The following is a 16332-nucleotide window of genomic DNA, read 5'->3' on the forward strand; positions in this document are numbered from 1 at the left end:
CTTCCGAGGAAATCTAAGAAGCTGCATTCCGTGGGTGTCCGATGGCCACCCCTCACCTACCACCTCCTGAAGAACTCCTCTCGAGGCATGCTTTCCTGCCGGCCGCCAGTGGGTCGCCATTTCCCCTCGGCCACCGTCAGCCAGCGGCAGGAGCAGAGCATCAGGGAGTTATGGGGCATGATAAAGGACCTCCTCATCCTCCCAGACACTGACGGCACCGGAAAACAAAACGAAATAAGCCTGTCGCGAGCTCCTCTTCGCCAGCTCCTCCCAGAGGTCCGGACACAAATCCCTGAGCCCACGCCATCCCCTGGACGACCTGATCCCCAGAGCACAGAACCTGACGGGACTCGTGAGGGTAATGAAGCGAGTACCAGCACCCCACTTTTCAGTCAGCACCATCCAGCAAGAGGAGGCGCGAGCAGGAAGTCAACGCCAACCAGGGAGGCGCCCCAGCACCACAACAGATGGAATTCCCAGGCTGTGCCACTACCACAGGCGGTTCGGCAGGACGCCCGGAACTGCCTGCTGCCCTGTTCATTCACCCGTTTAAAAAACGGGGGTGGCGACGGCCAGCAGGGCAGGCCGCCATGGGAGCAGAAGAACCCAGGGGCCCAGAATCAGTAGGCTTCTACTTCCGCGATACCGTCTCCGGCAGGATGATGCTGGTCGACATGGGGACCGTTAGATCAATCTTCCCAGCATCCAGAGAGGACCTCAAGCAAGAATCGGACCTGGCTGCCTTCCTGACGGCCGCCGACGGATCCCCCATCCTCTCCTACGGCACCAGGCCCCTGTCGATCTCCATCCTTGGCCGGAGATATTCTTGGGACTTCGTCATCGTGGACGTGAGGGACCCTGCCCTGCGCGGATTTCCTGCCCACCTTGGGCTGGCAGTCGACATCGGTAGGAAGCGCCTCCTCGACACCGACTCCTGCCAGTCCCTCCCGTTGGCAACGGGACCCAAGGCACCCACCACATGTTCCGCCACCCCCCACCAGTACGCACAGTTGCTGACGGAGTTCCCGGAAGCTTTCAAGCCTGAGCTCCACCAAGTCACCAGGGCCCCAGCCAAACATGGCATCTACCATCACATAAAGAAAAAGGGGCCCCCTGCACACGCAAGGTTCCGGAGGCTTCCCCCGCAGCGCCTACAGGAGGCCAAGAACGCATTCGCCGAAATGGAGCGGATGGGAATCTGCAAGAAGGCCTCCAGCCATGGGCGTCCTCCACATGGTGCAGAAAAACCAGATGGCTCCTGGAGACCTTTGCGGCAAACTACAGGCGGCTTAACCTCGGAACGGAACCTGACCATTACCCCTGCCGAACATGCAGGACCTAACGGCCTTTCCTTCCACAAGGCCAAAATTTTTACCAAGTTGGATCTCTTGAAACCCTATTTTCAGGTACCGAGTCGCGCAGAGGACATACCAAAGACCGCCATCATCATGCCTTTCGGTCCTATGTGTTCGCCTTCTCCACCTTTCTCGCCTGAGGAACGCCGGAGCGACTTTCCAGCGGCTCATGGGACAGCATCCTGGGAGACCTGAAGCTCTGCGTCTGCTACGAGATGATATCCTTATATTTTCCAAGTCTCATAGAGAGAACCAGAAACACATCCAGGCAGTCCTGTGCGCCTGCAGGAGAACAGCCTCGGCTGTATGTTCCCGACAAGTGCACGCTTACGCCCAGAAAGCCGATTTCTGGGCCACGAGATATCAGCGGATGGTGTCCGCCTGCTCACATCCAAAGTTGCAGCTGTCACCAGGTTCCCGTCCCCCGCTCCATCAAGGCCGGCTCCAGGAGTTCCTCGGGATGGTGAACTACTACAGGAGGTTCATCCCGGATCGCACATACCATGGGCCCACTGGCGGGAAACACTCAAAGGCCACCCAAAGTCTTTGTTGTGGGGACCCAGCCAGCAGCAAGCCTTCCCCTGACAAAGGTCGCCCTCGCAAAGGCAACCGCCGCCTACTTGGGATCCCAACGCCTCCAGCTGACGACGGACGCCAGCAACGCCAACTGTGGTGCTGTCTTGGAGCAGGTCATCAACGGCGGCCCCCAGCCCATCGCCCTCTTCAGCAAGACATTCAACCCCGCAGAGGCCTGTTACAGCACCTTCGACAGGGAACTCTGCGCATTGTACCGTGCAGTCCGGCATTTCAAGTTCCTCCTGGAGGGCACGCCCTTCACAATCTATGTGGACCACCAGCCGCTAGCACACGCCTTCACAAAACAAGGGGATGCATGGTCTTCCAGGCAGCAGCGGCATCTCTCGGCCATCGCCGAGTTCACCTGCTCCATCAAGTACCTCCCCAGCAGGAAGAACCCCATGGCGGACGCCCTCTCCAGGGTCAAGTTGAATGCAGAGCAGCTCGGGATCAACTACGAAGACCTCGCCAGGGAACAGGCTGCTGACCCAGAGACCCCAGCCTACCGCACCGCCATCACGCCCTGAAGTGGCGGGGCGTGCCCTCGCCCGGGGCCCAAGTATCCTCTGCGACGCCAGTACCGCCAGCCCCGCCCCTGGTGCCCGCCCCACCGCGCTGGTGGTATTCGACGTCATCCACGCCTCTCACACCCCTCCAGCAGGATGACAGCCAAGCTACTGTCAGGAAGTTGGTCTGGGTACGGAGTGCAGAAGGATGTGAGGTCCTGGGCTGCGCAGTGCCAAACCAGCAAGGTGGGGCATCACACCGAGTCCGGGGGTAGGCGAGTTCCCGCAGCCAGAGCGGCGCCGGCCACATCCCAGGTCGACATCGCCGGGCCCCTTCCCCCCATCAGGCGGGTCCAGATACCTCCTGATGGCGGTAGACCGACAACGCGTGGCCCGAAGCCACGCCAATGCAAGAAGCCACCGCCAGCGCATGTGCCGAGGCCCTGCCTCCAGCTGGATCAGCAGTTTCGCGCCCCAGACCACATCACAACCGACAGGGGTCCCGCTTTCCTGTCCGAGTTGTGGTCCGGCCTGGCTCAGCTGCTGGGACAATGCATCTCACCACCACGGCTCACAACCCAGCAGCCAACGGCTTGGTCGAGAGGTTTCATAGGTCCCTGAAGGCGCCCCTTGCGGCTCCGCTGCCGCCGAGGACTGGAAGTACCAGCTGCCGTGGATCCTCCTCGGGTTGAGAACCACCCCCAGGGCCAACGGCGCCCCCATGGCTGAAAAAACCTACGGCGAGTCCCTCGTGGTCCCGGGTGAGCTCATGACAGAGGATCGCCACAACCCCTTGGTCCAGAGGCTTTTGCCACATAGCCGGCAAGTTTGCCCCCTGCAAGCGGACATATACCGACAGGTCGGCCACCTTCACGCTGCCTGGGCTGGCCTCCACCATTCACGTCTTTGTCAGGGATGACGCTGTCCGCCCGCCACTGACCAGGCCCTACAGGGGGCCCTTCCACGTGCTGGAGCAGAACACCAAGGCATTCTGCTCACACTTCACGGGAGAACGAATGGGTGTCACTGACCAAGCCAAGCCCGCTCTCCTGGAGGAGGACACAGACGCCACCGCACCGGGCACCTCCCGCCTGCTCAGCCTTCACAGCCAGGCCCTCGTAGGGGCAGAGACGCTGCTGCCCCGGGAAAGTCAGTCCACACCCGCAGTCAGGCAACCCACACAGCGATGTTCCCCTGATGTCCCCACGCAGCCAGCCCCTGCAGCGCCCCAGCAGATACGCCAACTAATCAGACATTACCCACGTCTTGGGGAACTATTTGTAAAGTCATCTGTAAAGTCATTCGTGAAGTCTCTGCTAAAAGTGTTAATTGTAAAGTCTCTGCTGGGCAAATTTTCTGTGGTGACGTCCCATTTTCTTTGCCTACAATTACTCACGCCTAACGCATCAGGTCACGCAAAGTTCAATCATTTAAACTATGTACTGTATATATTTTGTTTACCTGCTGTCAAAATGTATCACATGTTTCTTCTTTCACAGGTATCAAGATTGTATCCAATTCCATTTCTGTCTGTTCTTACATAGTAAAGTGTACTGGTTCGCTGTATTTATTGTTATTTATTATCGACCTCAGGTCACTGAGGTTTCCATTGTATTCCGCGGCGCGACGCCAGTCTGCCGCTATATAAACTGCCTGGATCATGAATAAAGTAGCAGTAACCTTATCCTGCTCGTTTCTTTCGCACCTCTTAAATACTAATCTACAGTATTGCAGTGAACTGATCTCTTATGCTGGTTGGGTAGCAGTGTGCCTCCTATATATCCAAAGATTATGGATGCTCACATTTCAAAATGAGTATCACAACTGGATATAATATATATATATATATATATATATATATATATATATATATATATATATATATATATATATATATACCAAATATTCCTTACTGACACAAAGTTTTAGGGAAATGGCAAATCTGAAGAGCACCAATGGACGAAAACACAACAAGCAGTTTCATTTCTCTCATCCAAAACAGGACGTTGTGGTCAGTGCTAATTCAAATGACAACTTTGTTTCCAATCCGGTTTAAAAAAAAAAAAAGTGAAGTTAATCAAGTCTCAAGTTCACAAAAAAAAAATACTTTTAAAGCAGTCGGAGGTACGACTAAATCAAAAGAAGCAAGGCCGGAATCAAGTGCAGCCTCATATTTGCATACTGGCTGGCAAGGAAACATATTTAGATTCAAGGTACCGGTACTTACAAAAATCACCTTCCGGTAACCTCGGGGCTGAAGGATTGCTGTTAACATACAGCTTTCGGGTCTAGCCCGTTACAAGGTTTTAAATGACGAGTAAACCAAACTGATGCTCCCCGTTCCTTAAATTTAGAAGCTGCCAAACATAATTACCTCAAAAAGTTCTAATGATACGGTCGAGATTTTATAAAAAAAAAAAAATACTTGAAATCATCATAACTAATATTCTGCATTATGAGCCCCTAAGCAGACGCAACAAAAATACAATCTTTCAGCTTTTGGGCCTCTGCTAATCAAACAAGATGTTGGACCTCACATCAAGGGCAATGGTCGAAAATTGAACTAGGGTCACAAATTTCGACGCTCAAACGGGTCCTATAACAAACACAGTTACAAAGAATTGTCCTTTTTCTCAGAATGTGTGCCGGAGTCCCGTGACTTACATGAAGTAAACCAGGCCCTCTGCCTCTTTATAACTTGAATTCACACTCATGATATAATATTCTAAACAAACAACAACAACAACAACGATGAAGATGAAGCACTATTACAACGCATGAATGCAGCTGCGCTGTGAATATTACAAATAGCCTCTTTCGAAAGGAAACGCCGCTTAACTTTTACCTTCTTTATTGTTGTGTGGAACGACAAGACCTCAACGCTGGCAAATCCTTTTGTTGTTGCTTTTTGCGATAAAGATTCGCGGGAGTTCACCATCTTCGTCTATTCTGTCGTACGACAGACGAACACACATCTAAAGGTACTGCGACTATGCTTACGCTATTATTAAAATCTCGACGTTCTATTAGTTGGAGGTCTGTTGACTAGAAATAGACTGATCGGACGCTTGGAACCAAACAAAAGGCTTAACAACGCCATCAAAATGCCTGGTTCATGGCCTTCGGTCTAACAATGATTTCTTGTTAAAACACATTGGGGCAAATGCTTCAAGTATCAGAGACGGTTAAAGCTGTTGTCGTACTCGAGTTTCTTGTTGCATGCGGATATTTTTTCTAGGGGGTGGGAGTTGGGGGGCGGTGGAAGGAAGTGTAGCCTACCAGAATTTTCTTAATTCAGAGCTGGCTCTAGCACGACAGCCCTAGGCAGCGTATAATAAACTGCAAGCTGTAGTCAGCTCTTCAAAAATTGTGCCGTAACCTAAAAAAACGAACATATTTTCATAGCAATCTAAGGCTTGTATCAAAATATGCCTGACACCTTTTAGCCCTACACAGATGCCCTACCTTCAACAAAAAGCCATAAATGCAGTTATCAAAACAAATGCACCAAACTGCTAACCAACCTATGATTTTACTTATTTCCTGATTCATTACACTTAAGAGAATAAGTGCTAACTGTCTCTGGGTTCGGTTTTAAAACTTGAAACACGTGCTCGACAAATTAGAATAGGCTAATTGTTCTCCCATCACGCCTCGTTAAATCTCATACTACAGCTGTCAGTTGGGGTACTCGGCATTTTTACGCTATCTCCTCTTGTGAATAAGTGTGCCTGTGTAATGACACCTGGGGGAGAACATTAGCCGAGATATTTACTATTATTATAAAGCCAAGTGGTTTTGAACAATAAGAGCTGACAAAAAAGGCAATCACAGGCCTACGTTAGCTAAAACACAACTCAAGGCTGAAGAACTATGGTTAAATGGTCACATTAAAATATAGCAACTGAATGTGATAAAATTCACTAGAGGCCTAGTTTTCGTTGGTTCTGGCTAGCGCTGGCCTTATACAAGTAAGCGTTCTCTTTCCTGGAACCTTATAATTATTATCTATACACAAACTTTAATAGTGGAACCTATTTTTTTTAACATGATTCAATTATAGTTCCGTTAAAAGCATAACGATCTTTTATGAAAATGACAATATTTATATCTTGGACGCCTAAAAACGAAGTAGCATCGACTTCATTGTCCATTTACAACTTACTTTTCTTTCTTTCCTTCTCATCTTCGTTTGACCCTGGGTGCTAACAATGGAAAGTATAATCTCGTTCAACTGGCTGCTCCGCCCATAATTCCTTCTCATTATTCCGTTGCACATGCGTCCATAACTCTACGACAAACTCTAGCACTTGGGACGCAGGAATATGAAGTCTCGATGCTATTGAGAATATATATGTAGGCTATACATAAACGATCATCAGCCTGCACAACTGACGTTTCTATCTAGTCAGTCCATGTCATTAGTTTTTTTTATTTTTAATTTTTTTTTCTTGCGGAGGAACAAAGAAACATCAAGCCAACACAACGCCCTACCAAAAACTGGGCTATTGTGAAGTTCGAGCTGTTTGTGGGTAGCCTGTTAATATCTTAACCTTGGGGTGTTGCATCGCCAGCACTGACCTACATTGTGGGACAGAAAAAACACTCCGTAAGTCACACAGTCTGCTGCTACACAGGCTTTTTCATTAATGGAAGAAAATCTTCTGACATTGTTCCAATACAGCTGAACAGAAAACGTACAGGAAATGTATCAGAAATACCAACGGTGTCTACAAGAAGTTTTAGACAGAGAATTCCAGCACTGGAATGAACAAACTTCCGGCTTTTAAACTCGGAAACGAAAATACAGTTTTAATCTTGTTTTATTATAAACCTAAGCACAGGAGCGGCAATGCATCAATAAGCCTATATGACAAAGTCACCAATAAGCTGTTTCTGGGCGAAGCGAGGCGGCTGGTGGATTACTGAAACAAACAAATCCCCTCCAACCTTGCAAGCGAAACCCCATACCTGACTAACGTGCTACCGGATAGGGGCTCGATCAAATGTAATGCTTCAGGACCCACCCACGCCATAATGATGTCATTGAATGGCGAGGCCGTGGCAGAAGAAGAAGTACCACCACGTCCAGGCAGGAAGTCGGGGCAAACTCGTTTTTGTTTGACTTTGATGCCTTTCAGAACACTACCTAGGCAACATGGAACAACTGGCCCACAGCCCATAGGTCTCAGGACAGAGGGAAGGTTGTTATAATTAGGCTTAGCCGCAAGGATCGCCCAAAAGTGGAGAGGAATCAGGCTCTGCGTTTTTCCCATCAGTATTTCCCTTACCCCTCACACCGTCGGACTGCAGAACAATCTGCAGTCTCCCTGAGAATATTGCGCAATTGGAACCTCAAAAGTTCAAACGAAGATGAAATGCAGTACTACCCTCAACCAGGTCTCCTTGTATTTTGATAATTTACTTACATTTTTATCTATTTATTTAATTGTTAATTCATTTTTTTAAATACCTGATCTCTTCTTTCTGTTCTATTGCTTTCTGTTACTTGTTTCAAATGATTTTTGGAAGCTTCTATTTCAAGTCAATGGCCCCCGTTGAGCTTGTTCCATATGAATGGGGTTCATATTTTGAATAATAATACACAATAATACACACACACACAATACATAATAATAATAATAATAATAATATTTTCCCAGTCGAAAAAAATACATCAAGCTTCCGCAATTAGAGGGAGCTCTAATAAAATGCATTAATATTGTCATTTTGATTGTTAGGACATTCAACATTTGACTGTAATGCCCAGTTTATTTTGAACAATGTAAGGTGATACAAAGGTTTAAATTAAGGACAAATAAATATCCTACAATAAATAATTTCATCCCTTTATACAAAAAAATCACAAATAACAAAAAGTACATACACTACATAATTTTAATCTCGTTGCCCAAATACGAACTTTTTCCATACAGATTACATTTACAGTATATTCAAAATGTCTATGAATACGAACTAAACCTTCATAAAAGGTTGGTTGGATTACATTAGGCTGGCTTTTGACAACAAGACTGCCCGAAGGCGGCATGTCAGTTTAGTCAAGTGTGAGAACAAATTTTATTTTCATTAATACAAACTGTCAGCATTATTTAATTGTACTTGTTACTTTGTTCATTCAACATTGGATGAGACCTCGCAAAGAGAGAGAATATTAGTACGAGAAACAGATCAAGTTCAACACTTACAGATGTAATTTCCCCTCTGTCATAAAACTCCTGCATTACAAAAAAATCTCCTCTAAAAAGTTACCGCTTTTTTCTGCTGTTCAGGCATAAGAAACTCCTTGAAAGTTACTTTTTATATATATATATATATATATATATATATATATATATATATATATATATATATATATATATATATATATATATATATATATAATTGTGTAATTATTGTTCTTCATAAATAAAAGCAGAACAACTGTATCAAATATCCAAATTCAAGAGGCATTATAGGATTATTAAACATGAATTGTCTACTTATATCTTTGTATATTCAATTACGAATTAGAAATACACTTGGCATTACTGACAGGTGCTGAGAAAGAGTCCGAGAGAGAGAGAAGAGATAATCATCTAACAAGACCACGATATTAGACACCACAAGACATTCTAAACTTTCAAAGACTGACGATATTCTTTTCATCTTCAATGAAGTTGTTCATGTTATTATGACGTCACAAATCAAAAGTCATCTACTCTGAACATGAAATATCGATAAAAATAAATATAAACTCGGCACGAAAATGATAAATATATACATGAATCATATAAAGTTATAAAATACGTCACTGGATTTTTAAAAAAATATACGCAGTTTTCATCAAATAGCAAAAACTTAGGTAAAAAAAAACACCCAAGTTCCACAGACTTGTGCAAACTACAAGGGTCGTGACCCTCACACCTTGATTTCACAGCAAACGCGACAAGTACAGAATAATTATTATCCCGGTGAGTTTTTAGCCTAATGCGAGCCCATTTAATCCAGACGCATGTAAAAGTGAAATTAAAACGTTTACAGTTAAACAGATTAGGGAGTTTAAAAAAATACAATATAAGCACTCTGGGAAATAGGGTCAGCTGTGACCACGATTAAAAAATAAATGCAACATGCAGTTAATTTTTTTTTTTTTTTTTTTTTTGCTGAATAATATGACAAAAAACAAACACAAATGATCTCAGTTTTCACGGGATGACTCTTTGGAAGACAATGATCCGAGTCTAGGTCAACATTTACCACAGGCGCTATTTTCTGAATGGTTATCATATTTCATACTGATCTTCCAGGTTACTTTCTTAGATTACAGGTGACAGACAAACTAACGTAGTTACGGACAGAATTACCCCAGCTCACAAGACAAATTCCACTAAAAACTAAGAAAATATGCTTCCTCACAATGCAGAACGTCTACATATATATATATATATATATATATATATATATATATATATATTATATATATATATATATATATATATATGTGTGTGTGTGTGTGTGTGTGTGTGTGTGTGTGTGTAATTCTCTCACAAACTCGGTGGATGGAATGAATGGCTGTGAATTATCTAGTCAAAACTACCTTATGTTCCGTTTTCAAATCCATTGTGCTGAGGGTAAGACCATCCCACAACTAGGCCTAAGTGTGCGGAATAAAAAGACTATTGGTAGAACTAAGCACTGCTTTATGGGATAGTTAAAAACGTTGGTTTATGGCAGAAGTAAACACAAGAGACAATAGCTATGCTATAAAACCATAGTACTAACAGAAACCTTACAGCAACACTACACTTCTTTTTGATATATTAGTTTTGTTTCCACACAAGAAAAATATTGAAGCGTTTCCTTTGGCCTCTCTCGAAGGCTGGAACAGACAAGCTAAACTGTTGGGTAATTTTTCCGACCTATTCGCTTTATGACCTTGGCCGTGCCGTTTGGCTGGATTCGAGGTCAACATTTGCACAATATGTGTGCACGAATATCCTGGTCTAGTTTCTGTTACTTGTACGAGAGAGAGAGAGAGAGAGAGAGAGAGAGAGAGAGAGAGAGAGAGAGAGAGAGAGAGAGAGAACAAACACTTCCTTGAGATTTCATGTTTACATCAGCCTAAGGCTTAATGGATGTGGACTACGCCTAGCTTCTCGTCGGCCAATTCGAAATTAGTCAAAGCCGTCATCATCAGGAAGAAGTGAATCCAAAAGCAGAGGAAATATATAAAAGCGCAAAATTAAATTAAATTGTTGAAATGAAATTAAAGTCTTTTGATGGCAGTTGACAGTCCCATTTATCTTTATCAACTTTAATAAAACGTTAACTTAGCCTCGTTCCCAGAGTAAATGGACTACTCACCCTTACCTAGCACACTGTGTTGTTATTACTGACAAATAGCAATAGGCCGGTATTATGACCAGACGTATGTTTTCTTTGAATAAACTCTTTATGGTTTGTTATTCTATTTTTTTTTTTTTTTGAAGGAAGAGGGTTGGTCAGTTTATCTGAACCGGTTGACTAATCCTAAAGTGCCTAGACAATCAGCAAAGTTATTCATAAAAAATGAATAAAAAACATAAAAAGTATCCATCTGCCGCCTTTGTAAAACGACCTGATGACTTAACTCACACCCCCCATTGAGCAACATGATATGATGATGGATTTAGATCAACAAGGCCAATTATCTTTCAAGTGTTCATACTCCCACTCCTTCCTCGGCGAAATCCACGAACTGTGGCTGAATAGTGGAACAACACCTTAGTGGTTAATGAAAGAAAACTTTTTTATTGTCATTATTACTTCCCTGAATATAATCCACACATCAGTCATAAATTCCTAGACGTTATTTCAGAGAAGATCCGGGGCGACTAGTAATGACGTTACAGCGCTCCAGATTTCACAATGACCATACGACAACAACCCGCCGTCCTACATAGAGCCGTATAAAATTAATGTCTCATATCTGCCCTTTCCTCTGGTCATTCTTTAGCCTGCAGGCCCATCCCTATTCAGTCCATGGGTACGGTCTTTTTATTACGTAATTGCATCCGACATTATGCAAGCGGTTAGTCGTGAATTATAGGTTTCGAAATGCCCCCGAACGCACTCCTAATTGTTCAAGGACGAGTCTTCTTTTTTTAATGGAGGCGAGTTATTTATTTCACACAGACATATACACACACAAACAAACTTGCGGTGAATGATGACAAAAAAAAAAGACAAAGCCGTTCCCTGTTTCAACTAAATCGTCCACAAAACGGACCAAACGAAACTTACGTACTTGGGAATTGCATTGCTTGAAAAGATTCAAAGTCTGAAACAGACAGATTACGTTGAGGATGGGGGTTGGAGTAAGGGAAAGGGGGAGGCGAGTGAGTTTGCACATGTGCTGGAGCAGCTTGTCATTTTGACCCATTCCCGCTGTGGTAGCATTCTCTCTTTCTCTCTTGTAATCTGTTGACTGGGTGCCCAAATCCATCAGCGAGTGGACCTATACCAGCAGCTGTGAAACCCACTTGGTCGGAGGCCGGCTTTTAAAGCTTTTAAAACGAGGATATAATCGATCATGGGATGATAAAACGCCATTTGGCAAATACCAGGCATTGTGCATTGTCGAGTGAAGCAGGGTCTCCCTCACACAACGAATTCGAGAGAAAAAATATCTTGACCTACTAAATTTACAAAAATGCTTTAATCTGAGTAATTTGTAAAAGGGTTTTTTTTTCTTTACTCTTTCGTGGCCAAGTGCGTGTTATTTGTTTTACAGGGCAGTTCAACGAAGATTTGGTAACTCGATGAATAAATCTGTCATTATATGAACTAGTTTTTTAATCTTCTTGATTAAATAATCAAATTCAAACCTAGACGACTATGCTTTATTTAGTTATATTATGAAGATAATTTGTAACAAAGATATGACTTTGGCCTGAACTAAGCTACGGTAAATAAAATTCGGCCATCATTAATTAAAAAATACTGTAATTAAAAGACTATATTTTCTGAGCACTGATGATCAAGTAGAAGAGGCAATAGGCTACGTCACGAAAGCTTCCTCATAACTTCGGGAAATAAACGACTTAATTTTTTTTCCATGAATTTTGAGACCTGCAGTTTACGATTTGCAATAGGCTTATGTTTCGAGTAAATGTCTTTACTTACTACACTGTCTGAAATCCCTGTGTGATGTCTTTGATAATGTGGATACTCGAATGGATTTCCAAATTAATAATAATGCCTTTGACTTACCAACCCTCAAGTTATAAATTTGGAAGAGCCGCTTCCGAAGCGGGTTTGGTTGTGTGCATTTACTGCAAATTTACATATAATGTGACACAGCTATTGTTCGTGCTATTTGCCATTTAAGTAAATACTCGTTTTAACAGACTTCAGAATCTATTACTCAATTTTCAGAAGAGGCAATGTCCTTCCTAGCAATGGTATTTACGACAAACCACCGTCAAATGGGAGTGAAACACTTGTCCATAGGCCTACCTTACAATCTTCTGGGAATGTTAACATAGAAATTAAGCACCTGACATTCGCTTAGTTTCACTATCGGTTTCTCAGAGGAAGAGGACGAGGATTAGTCATGATTTGTTTCTGTGGGATGTGAAATGCGGGTTCAGTACTGTGAGAGAGAGAGCGTGTAACATATAGGCTTAGGCCTATTAGGTATACCAAACTACACATGTCCTGTAATGTATACTTGTACAAGAAACTAGTTACGATAAGCGCTAGCCTAATCGCACGAGAGAGAGAGAGAGAGAGAGAGAGAGAGAGAGAGAGAGAGAGAGAGAGAGAGAGAGAGAGAGAGAGAGAGAGGCGTATTCAATCTTATGAAAAAAAATCCGCTAAACTTTTTATCGAATGTCACGACCCAGCACTGAATGCTAGTATAAATAAGTAAATAAAAAAATATAAATAAAACATACTGAAAGGTTCAAAGCTTTTAACTACAGGCATTTGCCAAAACGTCTTTAAAGTTCTGCTTCAGCATGTAAATTAAAGACTGAACCATTCGTTTCGGTATCAGCACGTTTCCTAATCAACTCATATATATATATATATATATATATATATATATATATATATATATATATATATATATATATATATATATATATATATATATTGAACTATCTGTTTCTGGTCAGCACGTTTCTTCTATTAATCACATAATATATATATATATATATATATATATATATATATATATATATATATATATATATATATATATATATATATATACATATATATAATCATGTCGAAGCACAATGTATATACCTACAGTATACTTGAAAACGTTGACCTGAGTTGTCAAGTGTTTACACTCCTCGTTGTTGTCTGTGTCAGAAGTCAACAAAGAAACACTTTGCTGGGCACTTACTCACAAACACAAACAAACACACTCGCACATGTGAACGAGAACGTTAAACGTCGCTACTACACCCGGAGGTGTTCACTGATCCAGTGACCAACACAGACTGAACTTCAAATAGATATTACGGGATCTTATACGGTTGGGTGGAGGGTGGCGGTGGGGTGTCTCTATCTTCTCTGTTCCTGGTATACCAGCGCTGGCTAGGCTTATATATCCCTTATTGCCCATTGCAAAATTGTTTGGAAACCGTTGCCAGATTTACCCGTTCTTTTGTAACTTCTCCGGGAAAAGAATGCCAGCATAGTTGAAGAGTGTGTAGTGCCTAATCATGGCAGGTGGAATTGTCCATTGCCCATTACCCCTCGTCTGCGAAACTGCCAATTGTTTGGAAACCGTTGCAAGATTGCCCAGTTCTCCGACTACGAAACTCAGCTGCAGTTCGTTTGAAACTTTTCGAGGAAAAGAATCATGTCAGCACAATAGAGCTGGTACAAATGTGACAGGTGGGATTTCTTAACCGGCGTTTGGAAGTAGAAATAGATGTTTAATGTTGGGATTAATTTTTTGAGTTGTACAGATTTCTTTTGTTCCCGTAATTGATATTTTGGAAACACGTTTTCCATTATGATTTTATAACGCAATAACAGTTAATTTACTCTATATAAAAAAAGTTAGTACACTTTTTTAAAAAACTCTTATTCATATCAAGAGGAAGACCTCTGGAAAAGTTGTTTACCAAATGGAATTCTTTCTTCTTCTTCTTCTTCTTCTTGTAAGGAAGGTTATTCCCGGGCGTGCGTACACATTAGGACTTAATTCACTAATGTAGCCCTATAACGATTAGACACCTGCATGAACATCACACCCTGTGACCTTTTTGGCTGCGTAACTTCCGCTTCCTCTAAGCAATTAAGGTCTGAATCTACGCACAAAAACAAGGGCTAATGAGTAATGGAACACATCTGAATAAACTCACTCTCTCTCTCTCTCTCCTGGGATAAGACATACCATTTCGACTCATATTATCGTCATATTTGACCGTAAAGATGAGATTTAATAACAATAATAGTATTATTAGACTCGTGGTCCAATGGTTATTAAACTCATTTCACCATTTAGAGACTCAAGTTCAATCCTTAGGGTGAGAAACGATTAAACCAGTTTCGTATAAAAGTCATTCTGTCACCGATGTTCTGAGCTGTGAATGATGTACCTGGTAGTCAGTAGCCTGTGGTAGGTAGCACCCACGGTGGAAAAGGCCATGTGGCAAGCAACCGTGTTCCTCCTAAATAAGAAAACAATCCAAAATTACCTCAATGAATTATCAACCTTAAATGGCATTTACTTACTACATATTTCAGGTAAGAGGGCACTATGAGTATTACAGTTACATAGTAAAAAGTGACCAGTAGGTTATTATGTGTGTGTACACACACACACATATATATATATATGTATATTTATATGTATATATATTTATATATAAATATAAAGATGGTCAATTTGTACAGTATATGTATATGTATGTGTGTGTGTGTGTATTCCAAGATGATTTATGTACATCCATTGTTTCAAATTCCTCTTCACTCATATCCATCAATTCAGAACGACCTCTTTATCCTCTTAAACCAGCAATAAAAAAAAAACTAAATAATAAAATAAAAAAAGACGAATTCTCGCCCCCTAGATTTCGTCATTTGGTATCCACACCAGTTCCGCATTTCTTGCGGACATTCCCCAGGCGATTTCGTAAAGAACTAAGTTGCAAGTTGCAAATTGCTTCGGGGAAGTGTGAAAGTTGTGAATTAATAAAAAGGATGCTCCAGATTTTTTGGGGGGGATGGGGGTGGTGATCTGTGACCAGCTTAATCTACGCCATTTCCTGCAGCTCAGGCCAAAGGTTAAAGGAGAGGGTTGTACGGGATTGCCACACACACACACACACACACACACACACACACACACACACACACACACACACACATATATATATATATATATATATATATATATATATATGTGTGTGTGTGTGTGTGTGTGTGTGTGTGTGTGTGTGTGCATATATACATATACATATATATAAATATATATACTGTACATATACATAGCTGTGATAGGTTGCAGCTATGATTGAGAAGAGTGCGGGGCTAGCGGCCCCACCCAAAAAAAAGACGATGAAAACTTAAATGTTAGCACCCTCTGAAGTCATTCCTCCGAAGGCATATTGTCTTACCTTTTTCTGATTCATGGCAACCCTCTACAGTCAAATAACTATCAGGTACATTATCCACTTTTCAGGTAAAACGGAGCAACGATAGGATTCAATCTATTGTCTTTTAGAACTCGTTGGTGAGGCAAGGTTCTATTATACATACCATATATATATATATATATATATATATATATATATATATATATATATATATAATATATATATATATATATATATATATATATATATTATATATAGAAATGACTATTTATCACATCACCGTGATTCATATAC

The 16332-nt window shown here is 42.3% G+C and overlaps 2 protein-coding genes across 4 annotated transcripts in view; one reads left to right on the forward strand and one right to left on the reverse strand.

The window, feature by feature from the left end:
• Positions 1-14019, reverse strand: part of LOC136836564 (uncharacterized) — an 88957-nt gene extending 74938 nt beyond the window's left edge. Inside the window, exon 1 of one of the 3 annotated variants that reach the window (XM_067101006.1) lies at positions 13734-14019. The gene's annotated coding sequence lies outside the window, so the exon portion shown is untranslated. The remainder of the gene's footprint in view (positions 1-13733) is intronic. The other 2 variants (XM_067101005.1, XM_067101007.1) reach the window with 2 other exon arrangements.
• On the forward strand, positions 660-1550 carry LOC136836231 (uncharacterized). The gene has a single exon (XM_067100235.1). The coding sequence runs from the start codon at positions 660-662 to the stop codon at positions 1548-1550; it is 891 nt and encodes a 296-aa protein (XP_066956336.1).
• Positions 14020-16332: the final 2313 nt, after the last annotated feature.

This window comes from Macrobrachium rosenbergii, chromosome 56 (assembly GCF_040412425.1).
Source record: "Macrobrachium rosenbergii isolate ZJJX-2024 chromosome 56, ASM4041242v1, whole genome shotgun sequence".
In the NCBI taxonomy this organism is placed as follows: domain Eukaryota; kingdom Metazoa; phylum Arthropoda; class Malacostraca; order Decapoda; family Palaemonidae; genus Macrobrachium; species Macrobrachium rosenbergii.

What these genes read in the sequence shown, in the direction of transcription:
- LOC136836231 (XM_067100235.1), top strand. Translation starts at nt 660, where the DNA reads ATGATGCTGGTCGACATGGGGACCGTTAGATCAATCTTCCCAGCATCC.